This window comes from Chenopodium quinoa, unplaced genomic scaffold (assembly GCF_001683475.1).
Source record: "Chenopodium quinoa cultivar QQ74 unplaced genomic scaffold, ASM168347v1, whole genome shotgun sequence".
NCBI classification, from domain to species: Eukaryota; Viridiplantae; Streptophyta; class Magnoliopsida; order Caryophyllales; family Amaranthaceae; genus Chenopodium; species Chenopodium quinoa.
Window position 1 is genome coordinate 957,626 of NW_018742410.1, and position 17,016 is coordinate 974,641.

A 17,016-nucleotide genomic window follows, 5' to 3' on the forward strand; every position below is an offset into this window, starting at 1 on the left:
GAGTTAAGTTTGTCTGGATAGGTTGTCAAGTCTACTAAAGATATGAACGGTGTGATCATTCAAAACTTAGGCTTATCACTAAAGTGGGTCATTGTTGAATAAGTTTCGTACACTCATTTTATCTAACAAGTAATAGAATTTTAAGGTGGGAAAAAAACAGAAATTTTAAATGCATAGGTATATATCAATGTCAAATTCAATCCTTAATACTTGGAAGAATGTGGTCTAAGTTATGACTATTGAAGTGAAAGGATAGAACCTTAACCCCACATAAGAAAATCCTTGTATTGTAGGTTAATTGACAAGATAAGCTAAGTTGAAAACATGATGAAAGATAAAATAAAAGAAAAGGTAACAAGAAAAAGGCTAAAGAGATAAAAAGAGCTTTATCTGAAATTAGATAACATGATAATATGTTTCATTTTGCCATTTTATGTGATGTCACACTCTTTTTGTTAATGGACTATGAATTAAAGAGTTGGTAAAACATAAAAATTAAAGTTAAAAACCATAATCTATAAATTAAATTCCTATTTTCTTTTTATAAACTTCCTGTTGGTTGATATTGATGACTCTTTGTATTAATCCGTGGTTTATACACACGGGTGTACAGTGCTCATCGTACACCCGGATAAATAAAAAAAAGGCGGAAAGAACATCCTGTGTTTCATAAAGAACATACATGTATTTGACAAAGAACATGTTTGTATTTGACAAAAACATGCATTACCAAGGAACATAAAGATATAATAAAAAGAACGAGATAAAAACTTGATAAAATTTTCTGAAAAATTACACATTATTAACGAGAAAAATTTAGAGGTGATAAAAAATCGAGTAGGGCCGGGCCATATCATAATTTCTTGTGCCCAAACCCGTAGAAAAGTAGCGGGTTTTCGGGCTTTTTTCGAACCCGGTTCGAGTTTTAACTAAAAATGTATTTTTAGGTTTGCCCAAACCCACCCTATTTCGGGCCGGATCGAGTCGGGATGCGAGTCATGCCAATATTGATCACCTCTTAAAAAATCCTTACCAAAGATATCATTTCCCCAAAAAATAGTTTTCTATCTCTCCAAAAAAAATTCAACTTCCCATAATAATTTAGTTTTTTTTTTTACTCTAACATTATTTTCAATTAAAAATAATTTAAGATTTCAATATCAAATTTCAAAATACCATATGTTAAAAGAATATAATTTATATTGTAAAGTACATATAGTTAATACCTAAATAACACACTAATCAAACTCAAAGAATATACGATAATAAAAGTAATTTCAATATGACATATGATAATAAAAAATAGAATTTGGGAGTCACTACGACCTTAAAGAACATACACGCCAAATTCAAAGAACATACTTTGTATTATTAAACCCAAAAAAAAATATGTTTATCAACATATGTTAAATAACATAAGTTATAATATAAAGAACATATAATTTTACTCAAAGAACACACTGATCACACTCAAAAAACATATTAAAGGTATGTTCTTTGTCAAACATAGGTATGTTCTTTATCAAACACTATATGTTCTTTCCGCCTTTTTTTGTTTACCCGGGTGCACCATGAGCATGGTGCACCCGGGTGTATTATCTAATTTTCACTTTGTATGGCATGGGAGAATATTTCATTGTTTATTGATTTGATGTTACAAAAATTAAAATCGGGCTTTACCATTGGGCAAATTACAACTGATTGTTGTCCTATTAGCCCAATAAGGGACCCAATACATGAATTTGGGCTTGAATTTTTTTTTTTTTTTTTTAAAAAAAAAAATTGATTATTTGACACTTTATTTTCAATTATTTTAAATTATATAATAATCAACAAGAAATTGCGTCAGTTTGTTTAAAAATAAAGAAAAAAAAATTGCGTCCAGTAGTACAACGCTTAGGATAATTGCCTTACAAGCAATAGACCCGGGTTCAACTCACGGCTGACGCATTTTTTTTTTATTATTTATAGTTTGGTCATTTTAATATTTTGGATCCATCATGAAGTTTAATCCTTACCTCACCTTGGACAATTTTCAAATAACTAACTGAGAATGACATTAGAGAAGCTTTCATACGGTGTTTTTTTGTACTTTCTGTAAGTTGGAGAAGTCATTAAGTGCTGAGACATTCTATGGGGATGACAATAAGTGTTGAATACAGAAGTAATGAGTATACGAAGTATGTTAGGTTTCTGTGACAACCGCGTTTTTCTTTTTGTAGTGTTATTTAACGTGTGCACAAATGAAAAACACTAGATTTTCTTAAAAATATGGCTTAAACTACTAAATTGAGCACCTGTTTTGAATAGTCGGATAGTCATGCACAGATTGCACACTAGGTGGTCTTATATTTGCCATGAACTAATACATGATTAATTATCATCTTCAAGTAACAAGTACCTGAATTTTGATAATTTTTTCAAATATTGTTGCAGTCTAACAATGAAACATTTCAATTAAATAAATGCTCAATCAATTTTTCCAAAAATTTGGTAACGCTCCATGAATTCTAAAAGGAACTACCCCAGAATTCCTCACTTCCCCAGAGAATTCTAAAAGGAACTACCCAAAAAACCCAGAATTCGAATCAAAATGATACATGTATACAACCTAATAGGCCTTCACACCTAGCCATATGCCCATAATGCTGATCACCAAAAGTTCCAACTCAATGACCCCTAGAGCAGCAAAATTATGCAGAAGGGGTACAAACTCAAATGATTTCAGCAGCAGGGACACAGATGGACCAAAAAGCCGGATTTGTATTCAACTCCAATGTATAAAGTAACCTTCTAATCTCTGCCTAATTACTGGCATTCAATTTCAGCAAACCACCAATCATGCTGCCCCACAAACATTGATGTGAACAGGAGGTCCTCGACAGAAGATTGGTTCGGTGGGTGAATCGCTTCTTGCACGTGCCCTAAGGATCTCGTTAGCATCATTGATCACCGAGGCAGCAACTAAAGTGTATTCACCAGGTACGAGGAAATACAATGAGAATTGGTGCTTAATTTCCTGAAGCGGAGGTACTTCCAAAGTGATTCCAGAGAGAACACCTAAACAAAAGCAGATATATGATAAGAATCAGTAATCAGCCTAACAGGGCTAACTGGCATAAACTCACCCCTTGTGTTTAGCATTTCTTTAGTACGAAATGCATGTTTACAAACTTACACCAGACCATATACAACAAGCTTCTATCTTTAAGTAGACAATTAACAGTGGTCTTTTTTCAGCAAACAACACTTTTCAGCAAACAACACATCCAGTTCAATGTAAAGTTGAAATAGAAAACTAGCATGATTTATTTTCCGTAACAGTTAATGACAAATTCACCAAATAAGATTGTGCTAGTACTTCTTTGCTCTCAAAAATCACCACCATAAAAAGAAAATTATATGAGAAGAAATGCTCCAAAGTTCTACTTACCAGCCCACAATACAGTAGCGTTGGGACCCTCAAGACAGTTCTCTCCAGCTACGTCTCTGCATGTAATGCTGAGATTCATCTTGATCAATTCCTTGGTATTATTACGAACCAGAACTTCCATAGGAGTCATGTCATGTGCTAACACTGAGCTCTCTGTTGCAGAACTCTGTAGATCATCTCCTAAACCACCCCGAGCAAGCCAGAAGGCAAAAGTCAAGGGATCAGGGAGCAGCACATCCATAACAGATGATTGAAGGGCCGCTCGCATTGCATCCTTGATATTCAGTTCTCCAGTGTTGTTCCTTCCAGATTCCCATCGGACTTTAATCCTTGATATCAAGTTCTTTATACAAGCATTTAGCTCGGCTTTAGCACTCTTCTCTGAAAAGCTTGAATTTCTACCACTAGAAGTTCTATCAACCAAACGCTCCTTTATAAAAAAGGAAGCATCAAGAACTGGTAACTTAAAATGTTCCAGTGGTATCAGCACTCTAGCAGAGGAATCCCTGTCAATGGTGGTTTTTGGATAGCCAAACTCAGCAGGTTCTTGGTCGGTAGAACTATCCTCGTTACTAGAATTTTCGAGCAGAACAGAAACGCTAATATCAAATACAACATCAGTAGGATTAGACAACTCAAGTTCAAGGAAACGCAATCCCCAAGTGCCCCTATATGGATCCTTTTTCACCAATCTTTCAATTCTGTTAGAACCTGAAGATAGCTCAGTATCATTGTCTGCTATAGATGGTTTAGGAAGGTTTTTGCCAACATGAGCAGGAATCTCCATTGACAACATACGAGCCTTCACAAAAAATAATCCCTGTGAAACACAGACATTCAATGGCACAACTAAGCGTCTTCCAGGAGGTACAAGGGAATTGTCTGCTGCAAACTCCATGTCACATCCCAAGGGCCCTGGCAAAGAGATTCATTTGTAAAATAGATTAATAAATCTATCGGATCTTTATAACATTAACATGAAAGGAGGAAAGGAGGGGAATGAATAACAGCTTGTGGCTGGTGTTCCAATTATTTTTCAAATACTAGGAAAAAACTAAGATGGGTAATTTAAAGGAGATTCATGACAAGGCATGTGAATGTGCAGCAATACAATCATACTCGTACAATGCAGACATGAGCAGAACCATGAACACCAAGACGAATAGTAAAGCAATAGGAAGCATGCAGAGCAGAATTTTGTCTCCACTAAAAAAAAAAAAAAAAAAAAAAAAAAAAAAAAAAAAAAAAAAACCTACAAGCTAAAGCAACAATCTTCATGAACCATAAGTCGTTCATGAAGGTTTTCATTGGCTAAAATAATTTATAAAAAGGGGGAGGGGGGTTGGCTGGAGCTAAACAGAAGTTGTTCATTAGAAAATCAACAAGAAACTTGGTTAATAGGGTGAGCAAGTTCAATCATTGATCAAGCAACATTGAAAAATGTGCAAATTGTTTATAAACAAAAATTCAATATTATTCTGAGACCTAATCAAACACCCAAGTTGTTTGTTAAACATTATCAAATAACTTATGTAGGAAAGAGAGAATAGGAGAGAGAAGTGAAAAAAAAAAATAAAAAATTATTGATCGTGAATGTGAAGAATCTTTTTATTCTGGATCAAAAGGGAGAACAAAATGATGCAGAGGAGATAAGAAGGAAAGAAAGGGAAGAACAACTCCTTTATATTTTTTTATTTTTGTTTACAGCAATAGTTAGCCTATGAATTCATAGCTATTTCTTTACAGAATTACATACGAGGACATAATTAGATTATACTGGAAGAATTTAGTGCCAAGTGGTAACTAGTCTTGAGTTTAGAATAGAAAGGCAGACAAAACTCATGCCAATCTCAATGTCTCATGACTAAATACATACCTGCATAATGAATCATCAACATCGGGCTGGTCCCATCTTTTGATTGTCGTCCCAAACCCCCAGACCTCCCTGCAGCAGTATCAAAATCCACAGTGGTATGCTGCCAGGCTCTGATCGTCACTGGTAAAGTGATCTCTGCACCTGGTTTAAGTGGAAGGGCAGATTTCAAATTTTCATATGCAAGTGAAATGACAGCATCTTGGTTTTTCCCAGACAATGATATATGGGCTTGCTCAACTGGAACTGTTCCTGCATTGGCCAGGCTTATACATACATCACGAATTTCACCTTCATATAGAATGACAGCACCATCACCACCTACAACATGCGAGACAAGCAATGGCAGAGAAGAAACCACGGAAACATTTGGGACTGATACATTTCTTAAAGTTGGGGAGCCACTGCTACGGAAAGGATCAGACAAAACAAGCCCTTGTGCTGCACCAAGCAGCAGGTTATCAACGTCTCTAAAAAGATGTTCAGTGATAACTCCAAAGCAGTGAACAATGCATCCCGGAACTGTTATGGGTCCCACAGATGTAGGAATTCCAGATAATGCAATAACTTTGGATGAATTAGAGGATAGAGTCACACTGATGGGGAAAGCATCAAAGTTTCCAGTAGGAACTGAGAGATATATACTATCGACAACCAAATCAAAACCACATGGGTTGGCCAATTCAACAAGCACCTGAACTGGTTCACCAACAACCCAAATCAGCTCTTGCTTACTGTTAATATTAGTGTCCCCTTTGCTAAATGGGGTGTAAATAAAAGGTCCTGAAGGAGCAGCACCCGCCCACCAATCTTCTCTTCCAGAAGTGCGCTTCACAATATCCATCTGAGATGGACTGATTGGAAAAGAATGTAATCTGCATCCAAACAAACACATACACATAAACCAAACTTATACCTGATAGATATAGATAGGTAGCAAAAGTGCAAGCTGTCATTGCAAAAGTGCATTAGTGCATTCAAAATAGCTTTTAGATTACTATCATTACATTGATTGATCACTTCAACTTTACACCGGATTTAGGAGCAATAGTTCTTCACCAACCTCCACCTTACAGGTAGATTGAGAGCATCGAGATAAATGAGAACAACAATTATCAACACGTCCAACTTAAGCTAAAACATGTAGCCTATTCCTACGTAAGACGCTAGATATGTGTTCAATAAAGGTTCTGCAACTGAAACATGGGGGCAGGTGATGCAAAAGTAATTGAACAATTTTGTGGAAATTAGCATAGAGATAAAGAAAGCATACAATGTAACAATAGCATAAAAAGCTATAGAGAAACTTAAGTTGACTAAATATTTAACAGTCCTTCAACAGCTAAAACATGAAGCAAATAAAGAATGCGGAAAAAATAAGTATAGAAATTTTAAATAATGTGATGGGTTTCTGAGATTGCCACAGTTGTAGTTACTATTTATAAAACAACTCAATATTTCACAAAAGAACAAGAAACTACACGTTATCACACAGATTGATTCAGAATACATATATAATGATAATCTTGTAGTAACATCCCCATTGGTGTCAAGGTTTATTTTCCTAATTTTAGAGTATGGCATCGATACTGAAATCACTTGGCAGATTAAGAACACATATAGCACCACTTCTGCAGGCTGGGCTAATTATCAAGTTTCACAGGAATCTGAAGATGCCAATTCTGCCATGCATAAACAAAATGAAAAGACACTTGTGGCCAGAATTTACCTAATGAAAGGCAAAGCAGGGTCAGCAGAGCGCGTCCCTGAAGGAAGCCTAGCTGCTGAGTTGGTTAGAGCAGTTGCAAGACCATCTTGACCAGCTGGTGTAATAAGAGGGTAGTAACTTCTCAACAGTCGCGCAGCTGCACTCCATGCAGCAAGAGGATCACCAGCTCGCACAGCAGATTGAAGAATTTCTCTAAGTACAACCATCTGTAGAGTGCTCCACTGGGACTCGAATAGTGAAACTATAGAATTGAGATTCATCTTTCCACCATCCACAGGACTTGATCCATTTTCCTATCATCAACAAAGGGTAGACAGTTGAAAGAAAGTAAAGGACAATTTTAACAGCTCAAGTTCTTACAGAAATGAAAGCAAAAGAAAAAAAAAAAAAAAAAAAAAGAGTTACAAGGCAGCAAAAAAAAAAAGAAGATATTTTCCTTAACAAAGTCACAAGAACAGTACTAAACAAAGTTCTGCAGCTTCTAGCCTAAAGGCAATCTACATGGGCAATGAATAGAGACTCACTGAAAATACAAGATGCATTATGTACGGGTTATTTTTTAGGAAGGGGCTGAAGGGCTCCTCTGATGTCAGTAATGAAACAAATTTGCCATCTAATTTATCGCAAGACTATAAAGTTATTCACCTTTATAGGATATTACAAGAATATCGCTAAAATACAGAGTGCTGCTCCCAGCTCAATCAGTTTGAATGAGAATTAGAGGTCTAAGTCCAATAGGCACATGAAATCAGTGATAATAGGTACACAATTCAAAAATTAAACAATATCAGAAATATTATCTTTTTAGAAGGAAAATAATCAGCTTTAAATTCCAACAAAGAGCAAACTGAAACAAAAGTCCTCACTAAGCACAGTCCCTTACTTCTTATCCATTGTGGAGTATATGCAGTAAATTGCCTATTCGAACAAGGGTCTATAGAGTACATAATTCTAAATTAACCCCCCCCCCCCCTCTGTTAAACATATCCTAGCCATGAGTCTCACTAGAGGCATTGAACAATGCTACAATATGCAAAGAATTTAATAGGCCTGAGCAGTAATTGCAGCTTATCACATTTCAAGTTCATTTGACATTGTTCTCTTGGAACAATGGGTGTAGAAAACTAGGAATTCATTCAAACAGGAGAGAACAAAAAAAATTACATAATTGGCAACAGTGCCAAGTGGGTAGAAGACAGAAATTGCCACATTTTCATAATGTAAAAAAATCTCCGAGAAAATACAGCCACATAATTTCTTCTCCTCCATGTATACAGATTGTTCGAGTTACATGGGATGATTTTCATTAAAAACATTCTGTCATGAGATGTCACATGACTCAATCAGAATAAAATATTACATTCAAACTAAAAGCAATCAGTCAATCACCTAAGTAGAACTGGAAAATAAGCAGCAACTGAATTCAGTTTATTCCCTCATTAACTCTTTCAACATATATGATAATATGAAGCCATGCTTACCTGCAATCCATAATTGTCTTCTTGTACTCCTTACTGTGAATGCACACTTACAGTACATTCTCTCCCATTTGAGAGCAAGAAGACAATTTGGAAGTGTTGATCAACATTCTGATCATACAGAGGAACGTGCAAATAACTGAATAAGAGATTTATTCTTCGTTTCCAAAACAATAGTTTCAATACAAGATACTAGTCTCAGAACAAGCTTTGCAAAGATCAAACTTTAATATATGCCATTAATTACTCACAGGAAGCGAATCTCTGGCTCGAGATGCTTTGCTTTCAACACGATAAGCTTTTGTTGATATAGCCAACACTTGCAAGGCACTTATAGCAGCAAATCTATTATCCTGTTGCAGATACAGCTGTGCTACCAGCCTTGAGAAGAAGGCAGCTTTTCTCTCATACCCAAGCCTTGCATAAAGTCGAGCTATCTCAACATATAGTACTAATCGATCAGTGGCATCAATCAATGATTTTGCTCCATCCGCTGCATTTGTCAGTAGTTCTACTACGTCTTTAGCTTGTTCCCTCCTGACAAAATGAAATAATTTGCAAGGACCAAGATGAGAAACTCGTGAGGGAAGGAGCAGAATACAACTTCCAATCTTAGACTATATAATCCAAACAATCATCAGGTAAGGAAAATCAAGTATAAAAAGATCAACCAGTTGTGTAGAATAGAAAATATTTAGACCAACAGCTTCAACCATTTCAGGTACAGCCCTCAATGGCTCGAAATACATTACGGAGTATAATTTAACTTCTATACTACTAGCTCACAAGGCCAAGATGTAGCGGGTAACCATCCATGGCAACTATACTAAAAAGTAAAAACACTATAATTATACATACTCTATAACAACAGAATCAATATTTAGAGCAGAGTAATTGAAATTAACTTTAAGATATAAAAAATTGTGTCCGTCTAGTAATACTCTAAAAACTGCAGGTAGCATCCCAACTACTGAGATAAACTTTGTTTAATATAGTCATCAAAAGGAACAAACGACATCACTGGCACTATTGCATACTTCTAGATTCCATTATTGCAACGACAAATAAAATGGAGAATATTAACTCACTAATCTGATTTTTCAACCTCAGACCATTCGGAATTTTCACAAACAAATTATATCAAGAAGGTAAGCAAGATAATAAGGAAAAAATATCCCATAAAGTAATCACCTGCAAAGGAATCGGGCCAGCCTCAAAGTAGCCTCAAGTTCAAAGCTTACAGGTGAAACTCTGCAAGAAAGTAAGGAGACTGTATGGTCAGGCTAACACATCAAAGGGGTTTTTTCATTTTCAAAGGTTATACATCAAGGCTGAAATGTGTGAGAATAGAGTACAAACAATTTTTTTGAAACTATGAACTCTAATAAATAATATGAACCCTTGTGGGAATTTTGCCATCAATCATTCTTGTGAGCTCAAATATTGGAATGAATATTCCATCTATTCTCCTTGTAACCAAAACCATTTTTTTTTTTTTAAAAAAAGTTGAATTCAACTTCCCCCACCCTCAGTCTTAGACTCTTAGCTTATAAAAAGTGCCTGAGGGGGCACTGAACTGCAGGCCTAATTGCTTCTTTGAAAAACAGGTGCAGCAACCTACAAGGCTACAATAGGTGCACGGATGTGCAAGCCTTCCAAGGACCCTTTGTGCTTCGCGACACAGCCTTTTGTAAACTAAGCCTTTTGCTTAAGAAAGTTAAATTGAAAATGGCATAAAAGTTAATACTTTGTTCCATCACATACTAGCATAATGTTCTCACCTAGAATAAATTGTTGTGTAGGTCTGGTTTTCTATGTTTTGGATTTTAATGGTTTGGTATGATCATGTCTTGTTTGGTCTTTGACCATATTTTTACGCTAATATACAAGGAAATACATCATCAAGTTAGATCTTGTTAGATTCATTTCATTGTAATTATTCTAAACATCCAAATATTTTTAGTCTGATCTAATCTAATATGATTAGATCATGGACTAAGTAATAAGTTTGGATCATATTCAATCAGAAAAAATACATTCAAATTAGATCATAGATCACAAAAAGACCAATTCTAATCATACCAAATAAATAAAATTCAAGTGAATTGAGGCTATGTTCTCTTCACCTAAAAAAAAGTTATGAATTCTGTCAGCTGAATTATTGTTCAAGTCTGATTAGATCTCCAGTTTGACTAGATTTTGACTAATTAAAATGATATTTGTCTAAAACTCCCAATAGCCTCCCATGCTCACATCCAAAATCTATTGCAAAGTGGCCAAATTTCTAAATGACTTAAAGATAGGATTATTCGCAAGAAATAACCCAAAGTGAGAATAAAAAAACTGCCCTCATCAGTGCAGATATTACATAAAACACATTCTTTAGTACCAAATTGCGTTCACATTAAAAATCTTTAGAAAACCTCTGTCAATTAACTTTTAGATTAATTTACTTTATGTTTCCCCAAAAGTATCAACATCCCTCTCCCCTTTTTTCCAAGTTCAACCCATTTTAATTGCTTCTTTGCTAGGGGAAAATATAGGAGCAATTGGAGAAATGGCTATCAATAATTAGCATAATTTCACACACATATTTGATGTTTTACCAGCAGAAACAATGACAAAGTGATGTTCTGTATGCAAACTAAGTGTTAAGGGTAATTTTAGATAATTTGATTGATTTCCACCGAAAATGATGAGCATCTGATTAAAAGCCCACTTATGGGTGATTAGGTTCCAACTATCCTTATAGATTACAATCATAACATACAAACAAAGCAAGTATAGAGTAGACTGTACCTCTGTGAATTGTCCTGTATGAATGACTTCCTATAGTGTACAATAACACTGTTATACCGGTACTTCACCTCATCTTCCAAAACTGGATCCCTCTGGCCTATACAATCCATCTATTCACAAAAAAAAAAAAAAAAAAAAAAAAAAAAAAAAAGGAAAAAAAAGGAAGAAAAATCGAACAATCAAAAGCTGGATCACAGAAAAATAAGACGGGCAACAGTAATTATAGATTATACCAGCTTAGATTTATACAAACTAAATGATAACCTTGTCACAGACGTAACCAATTTACGAAGAACTATAATCCCTTTCTTCAAACAGAAAGGGAGACTATGCACAGAAATTAACTAGGAGAAAAAAAGATACTCCCCAGATACAAACTACAGGCTGATAAAGTGATAATCCATCTACTTGATGATAAACATGTACGATTTAAGTGATTTCAAGTCAGTTCCATTCTCATTAGAACAGACGATGGAGTTAGTACTCACTTGGATTCCAAGGAAGCCTGATTGTAATAAAGTTCTCTACTATATAAGGGATAAAAGACATACATCTTGAAATATACTTTTGCTAAAGACATATACTCAAAACAGACTAAAATAATACTCCGTATAATATTATATAATTGACATATAATGAGACAGCTAGTGGGCCCAACGATTACCATTAATGCACAAACACTGCCTTCAAGCGCCCCAGCATACCAGAAAAAGTCCCCTGTCAATCTGGCAAGTTCTAAAGCAGTATTGTAGTGGGCATTGGCATCAACAGGTGAACCAGCTAAAAGACAGTAATCTCCTATGGTTTTTTGTGCACGGCCAAGTCTCCGCTTTTTTGCCTTGATCACCTGCTTCCATCACACAAGTCAGATACAATCACTGGGAAGGGGCAACCAGGCTACAGAGCAGGAAAAATTAAAATCTAAATCCATGTAAACACCTAAACCATAAACCTCCTCTGAGCTGAGACTGGCTTGTGAATCCAGAGGTGTCTTGACAATTGTCCCAGCAGATTCCGCTTTGAGGACCCATTTCTCGAATTCCATCAACAATGAAGCGGCGATATCCTGCATCATTGTGTGCATATGCATCTCCAGAGTCTGTCTATCGGCAGGAGGAAACAAGTTCAAATTGTCCTGTCTTCTATTGCCATCTTTAAGCTGCAAGAGAAGATATAGGCCCCATTAAACCAAGCATCCACAAGTAAAGAGGACTAAAAGAAGGAAGCAAAGGAAGCAGGACACATGGAATTAAATAGGAAAACAGGACAGCTAGTTGCACACTTTAAATCTGTAGCAAGTCCAGTTGACAAATGCATAACCCCTCATAGCTTTTGTCTCCATTCAGAAAATTCCACAGTAACACCTTTAAAATGTACAGAGCTACTAAATGTATTTATGCCCCCGAATCAAAGGTTCAAATCTGGTAATTTTTGGAGTTTAGGGAAACACTGAAACTTGTATAACAAATACAACTTCAAGGCACAAGCAGACTCTACACTACAAATGTCCATGTAATCCAGAAAGCTTAAATATTGAACCAACAAAGCAGGTGTATCAAACATAAGTACATGGCGAATAAACTAACTGAACCTATTAAAATGATAACATTCTAGATTCCGCCTCTACGTGAACAGATATAAAAACTAAAATTCAATCTTATAAGAAATTCAAGATCACTGTTATCTAATGCAAGGCTCAAACTCTGTCCTCCGAAACATAATATACAAACAACCAAATGTTGTCCAATTCCACAAAATTAAAAGAGACCACAGTAGACAATATTACAACTATGGTAGACAATGTTTCAGCTTATAATCATTGAATCAATATCCCTATTCCTATTAAAAGTTAACTAATAGTAGGTAATAGAGTATAGAATCAAGGTCTAACAAGAATAGCCTCTTTGCTATTGACAAAAATGCTAAAAGAGACAAACGCAATCCCACATGTGTAACAAACTAACAATGAAACCCCCACCATGGCACCATCCTATTACTCTAGGCTAAAGCCCCTTCACACGCATCTTGATGGTGGTATAGTTAAATTTTGAGCCAAATGATTGATGAAAATATTAGATATTTATATTCGAAGTCAAACGCCCTACATCTTAGAATGGCTGCCATTCTGACCAAATTTATTTGCCTCCCACTATCCTTGTCACGGTACAATCTCAATGATTACTCCAAATCCTCTATTGGCTCTATGTAATATTCATGTAAATTTTAAAATTCCAATGTAACAATCAACAAATTCTTAAATGTATGTGTAAACCTCAAAATGACTTAATTTGGGATGGAGTAAAAGAACAATTAAGACAAACAGCCTTGCATTCATCTATTATGAGTCAGTGTGCCCCAAATTAATCTTATCAAACATCATCGCAAATCTATCAGCAACATAAGAATCACATTTCAAAACATCAGCAATCAGGATAGGCCAATGCCACTGCATTGAATTATACTGTTTATGCCAAATTGCCAATATTTTGTTTAGCAAAGGGCACATTGCCAATTATCCCCCCTCCCCAACCCCAATCCCCCGTTCATCTTTAACATTTCCTACAGTATTCTAGAGAACTAAGAAAACCAATAGGAATGTGTGGATAAAAAATTCTCAAACATATCAAACCCTGCCTCATACACAAGATCATGGATAAACTTGTAAGATATTTGGAACACTAAATAACAAATAATAGTCCAAGTCCATTTGTAATACTAATAATCAATACTAAAAGCATAAGGATTTTTGAAACAGACAGAGCAATGTTACAGACTTGCAGCTCAATAACTCATAGTCTCAACCCTGTTAAGAGTACTAAGGCTTAGAATTGCTTAAAACACAAAATCCCGGTTTACCGAAAAAGAAGTCCAATTTGAACCCAATTCATGCCTATGATCCAGCTTAACAAACTGCGCACAATCTAGCAAGCAGATATATTGATCAAATAACATATAAACCCAGGTGAACATATAAGGCAACTATATGAAATGATGCATTTCATTAAACATAAGATCTGCCAACATGAACACAAAATCTAACTTACCATAAAAATCAACAACTAAATGGGAAATTACATTAACAATTATAGTAATATTACCTGGTCCTATACATATTAGGACATTCGATTGAAATAAGGTTCATATCCAAATCCAAAGTAACCATAAAATCAACAATTTCCCAAATGCAGAAATCACATAATAATTACAGGTATACCACATTATCAACTCCTCATCCCACATACATATGACATTTTTATCCAAATCACCCACAAAATGACAGTCAATGTCAACTAGCTTAATTAGATAAAATGTTTAGGGGCAACACTCGAGACCTCGGATCAAATCCCGTTTACGTCATTACCTTAGCAGCTCTCTACATGATAATTACATTAAGAATCACATTGAAGGATAAATAGATTAAATACCTGCTCATCACTAGGGCAAAACCCAAAGCACTTCTGAGACAAAGAAGAGTTATACCCCTTACAAACAATGTTAAACTGATCATTGACTGAATCAAGATCAAGGGAAGAAGGGCAATGAAAGATCCCAATTACAGAAAGGATTTTACGATTGGATTGAAAATCTTCCCAAGGGCTAGGAGGGGACCCACCAAGAATGAACTTAAAACGAAGACACCCAGAATCCCAAGGTTGATGGGTAAAGGGGGATTTCTGGTGTTCAGTGTAGAATGAACTGATTGATGAAAGATCGATTTTTGAGTGAAGGGTTAGCAGAGAAGCGTATTCTCTGAAAAGGGATGGTGAGATTTGGCCGATTGGAAGCACTGCTATTCGGATCGTGCACATTGATTCAATGCTTACATCTGGTTCCATTTTTGGGGGAATTTGAAGGTTGAAGGTTGAAGATTGAGATTGTAGGAGAGAGAATTAAGTGTTTGAAGGTGGATCGGAAATGGTTTTGTGTTTTTGGTATGTTTTCTGCAAAATGAATGTTGTCGAATTGTTGGGAAGGACTGAAGGAGGAACGTTTTTCCAATTTGAGCTCTAAACGTAAACTATTGACAAAAATGGTAGCGTGGCAAAACTATTTACCAAACTAAGCTTCCAGGGTAAATCGCTGTCTCGGACAGCGTTTTACCCCTGGTTTTTTTTTTTAAAAAAAATTCAACTGGTAAACGCTGTCCCAGACAGCGTTTTACCTTCTGTATTTTTTTAAATTCAGTAGGGCATAAAACGCTGTCTCGGACAGCGTTTTATCCTTGGGTTTTTTTAAAAAAAAAATTCAATGGGTAAAACGCTGTCCGAGACAGCGTTTTATGCCCTGTTTTTTTTTTAAATGAAACGCTGTCCGGGACAGCGTTTCATGGCCATATATCAGCATGTTCACTTCAGCAGAATGCGCAAGAACTCAACCTCAACCTTAACGCTTTCCCTCCTCCCTCTCACACTAAACCACGACCGTACTCAAACACCCGCATTGCCGCCGCCGCCCACCCTTGCGCCACCGCTGCTGCCGCCACCTTGCTGCTGCCCTCCTCCCTCTCACACTCACTCACTCAATTTCGTGGTTAGCCCTAAACTGAATTTAGTGTAATTGCATAGTTATTGTGGTTAATTATTGTGAATTGTATGTAATTGCTCTTACTTGTTGTTAATTCATGTCAATTGCATGTAATTGTTGCTAATTATTAATGAAAATGTTGATAATTTACCTCGCTCTAGATTTCGATAATCCTAAAATGTGTTTTGGTTATGTAGAATATGGCGTCACAAAATGTAGTTTTGTTATGCCGGTGGGGAGGAGAAATTCTGTTTGATGGACCCCGGGTCGAGTATAGTGGGGGAAATATGGAACCACTAACACTAGAACCGAACATGACTATGAATGATTTGATGAATGAGGTTCATAGTAGTATTGGTTCAGACCCGATGACCGTTGACGTACACATTAAAATGAGGTTTGAGACCGGCAATGGGGTTCAAGTGTTACCGGTTTCTACGAATAAGCATGTGACAGCTCTAAGGAACGTTGTTGCAATGAAGGGTGTTCCCACTGAAATATATGTGGAAACGGTGTCTATATGTACCCAACAAAGTACTCGGCCAGAACAACAATCTACACGTATTTCTGGGTACAACACAGAGCCCTTTCAAGTGCCGTCACACGACATTCCATCAACTGAATATGGGATGGGATCTTTCAGTCGAATGCTGCACGAAGATATTGTGAATAACGAACTTTCTGTGTATGATGTGTACACAAATGATGAGGCCGATAGCGGAGAGGAGGAAGATGGACTTCAGAACATGGATGTAGAACCTGCTCGGATGGAAGTGGGCGAGCCCCTGGTTAGAACTCCCATTCCTTGGTTCAGTCAGGTGAACGAGAACTACGAAGTTGATCAGGATTGGGCCGAATCGGGTAGTCATACGTCGTTTGTTCCGGGGGGGGAATTTGAGAAGGGGATGTGGTTCGAAAGTAAGAAAGTGCTCCAAGAAATGGTGAAGATGTATTCCATACAGAGGAATCAGTTCTACACCACAATTACATCGAATGAGAGTGTGCTTCATTTGCGGTGCAAGAAAAAATGTGGTTGGATGCTACGGGGTACCAAATCTAGTAAGCACTCGCGTGGCTTCGCCCTAGTCACATACAAAGGCCCGCACCGGGAGAACTGTGTCACGGAAGTATTGTCCACTGATCACCCGCATTTGGATTCGTCGTTAATATCAGATTTTGT

General features: G+C 36.3%; 1 protein-coding gene across 1 annotated transcript; it reads right to left on the reverse strand.

The window, feature by feature from the left end:
* Positions 1–2,302: 2,302 nt before the first annotated feature.
* On the reverse strand, positions 2,303–15,148 carry LOC110705678 (trafficking protein particle complex II-specific subunit 120 homolog). Its single transcript, XM_021883584.1, has 10 exons — positions 14,738–15,148; positions 12,265–12,471; positions 11,977–12,159; positions 11,313–11,422; positions 9,705–9,764; positions 8,765–9,050; positions 7,036–7,328; positions 5,310–6,181; positions 3,434–4,348; positions 2,303–3,060 (listed from the first exon to the last, which is right to left on the reverse strand). The coding sequence occupies exons 1-10, from the start codon at positions 15,146–15,148 to the stop codon at positions 2,840–2,842; spliced, it is 3,558 nt and encodes a 1,185-aa protein (XP_021739276.1). The 3' UTR covers positions 2,303–2,839.
* Between the last annotated feature and the right edge of the window lie 1,868 nt (positions 15,149–17,016).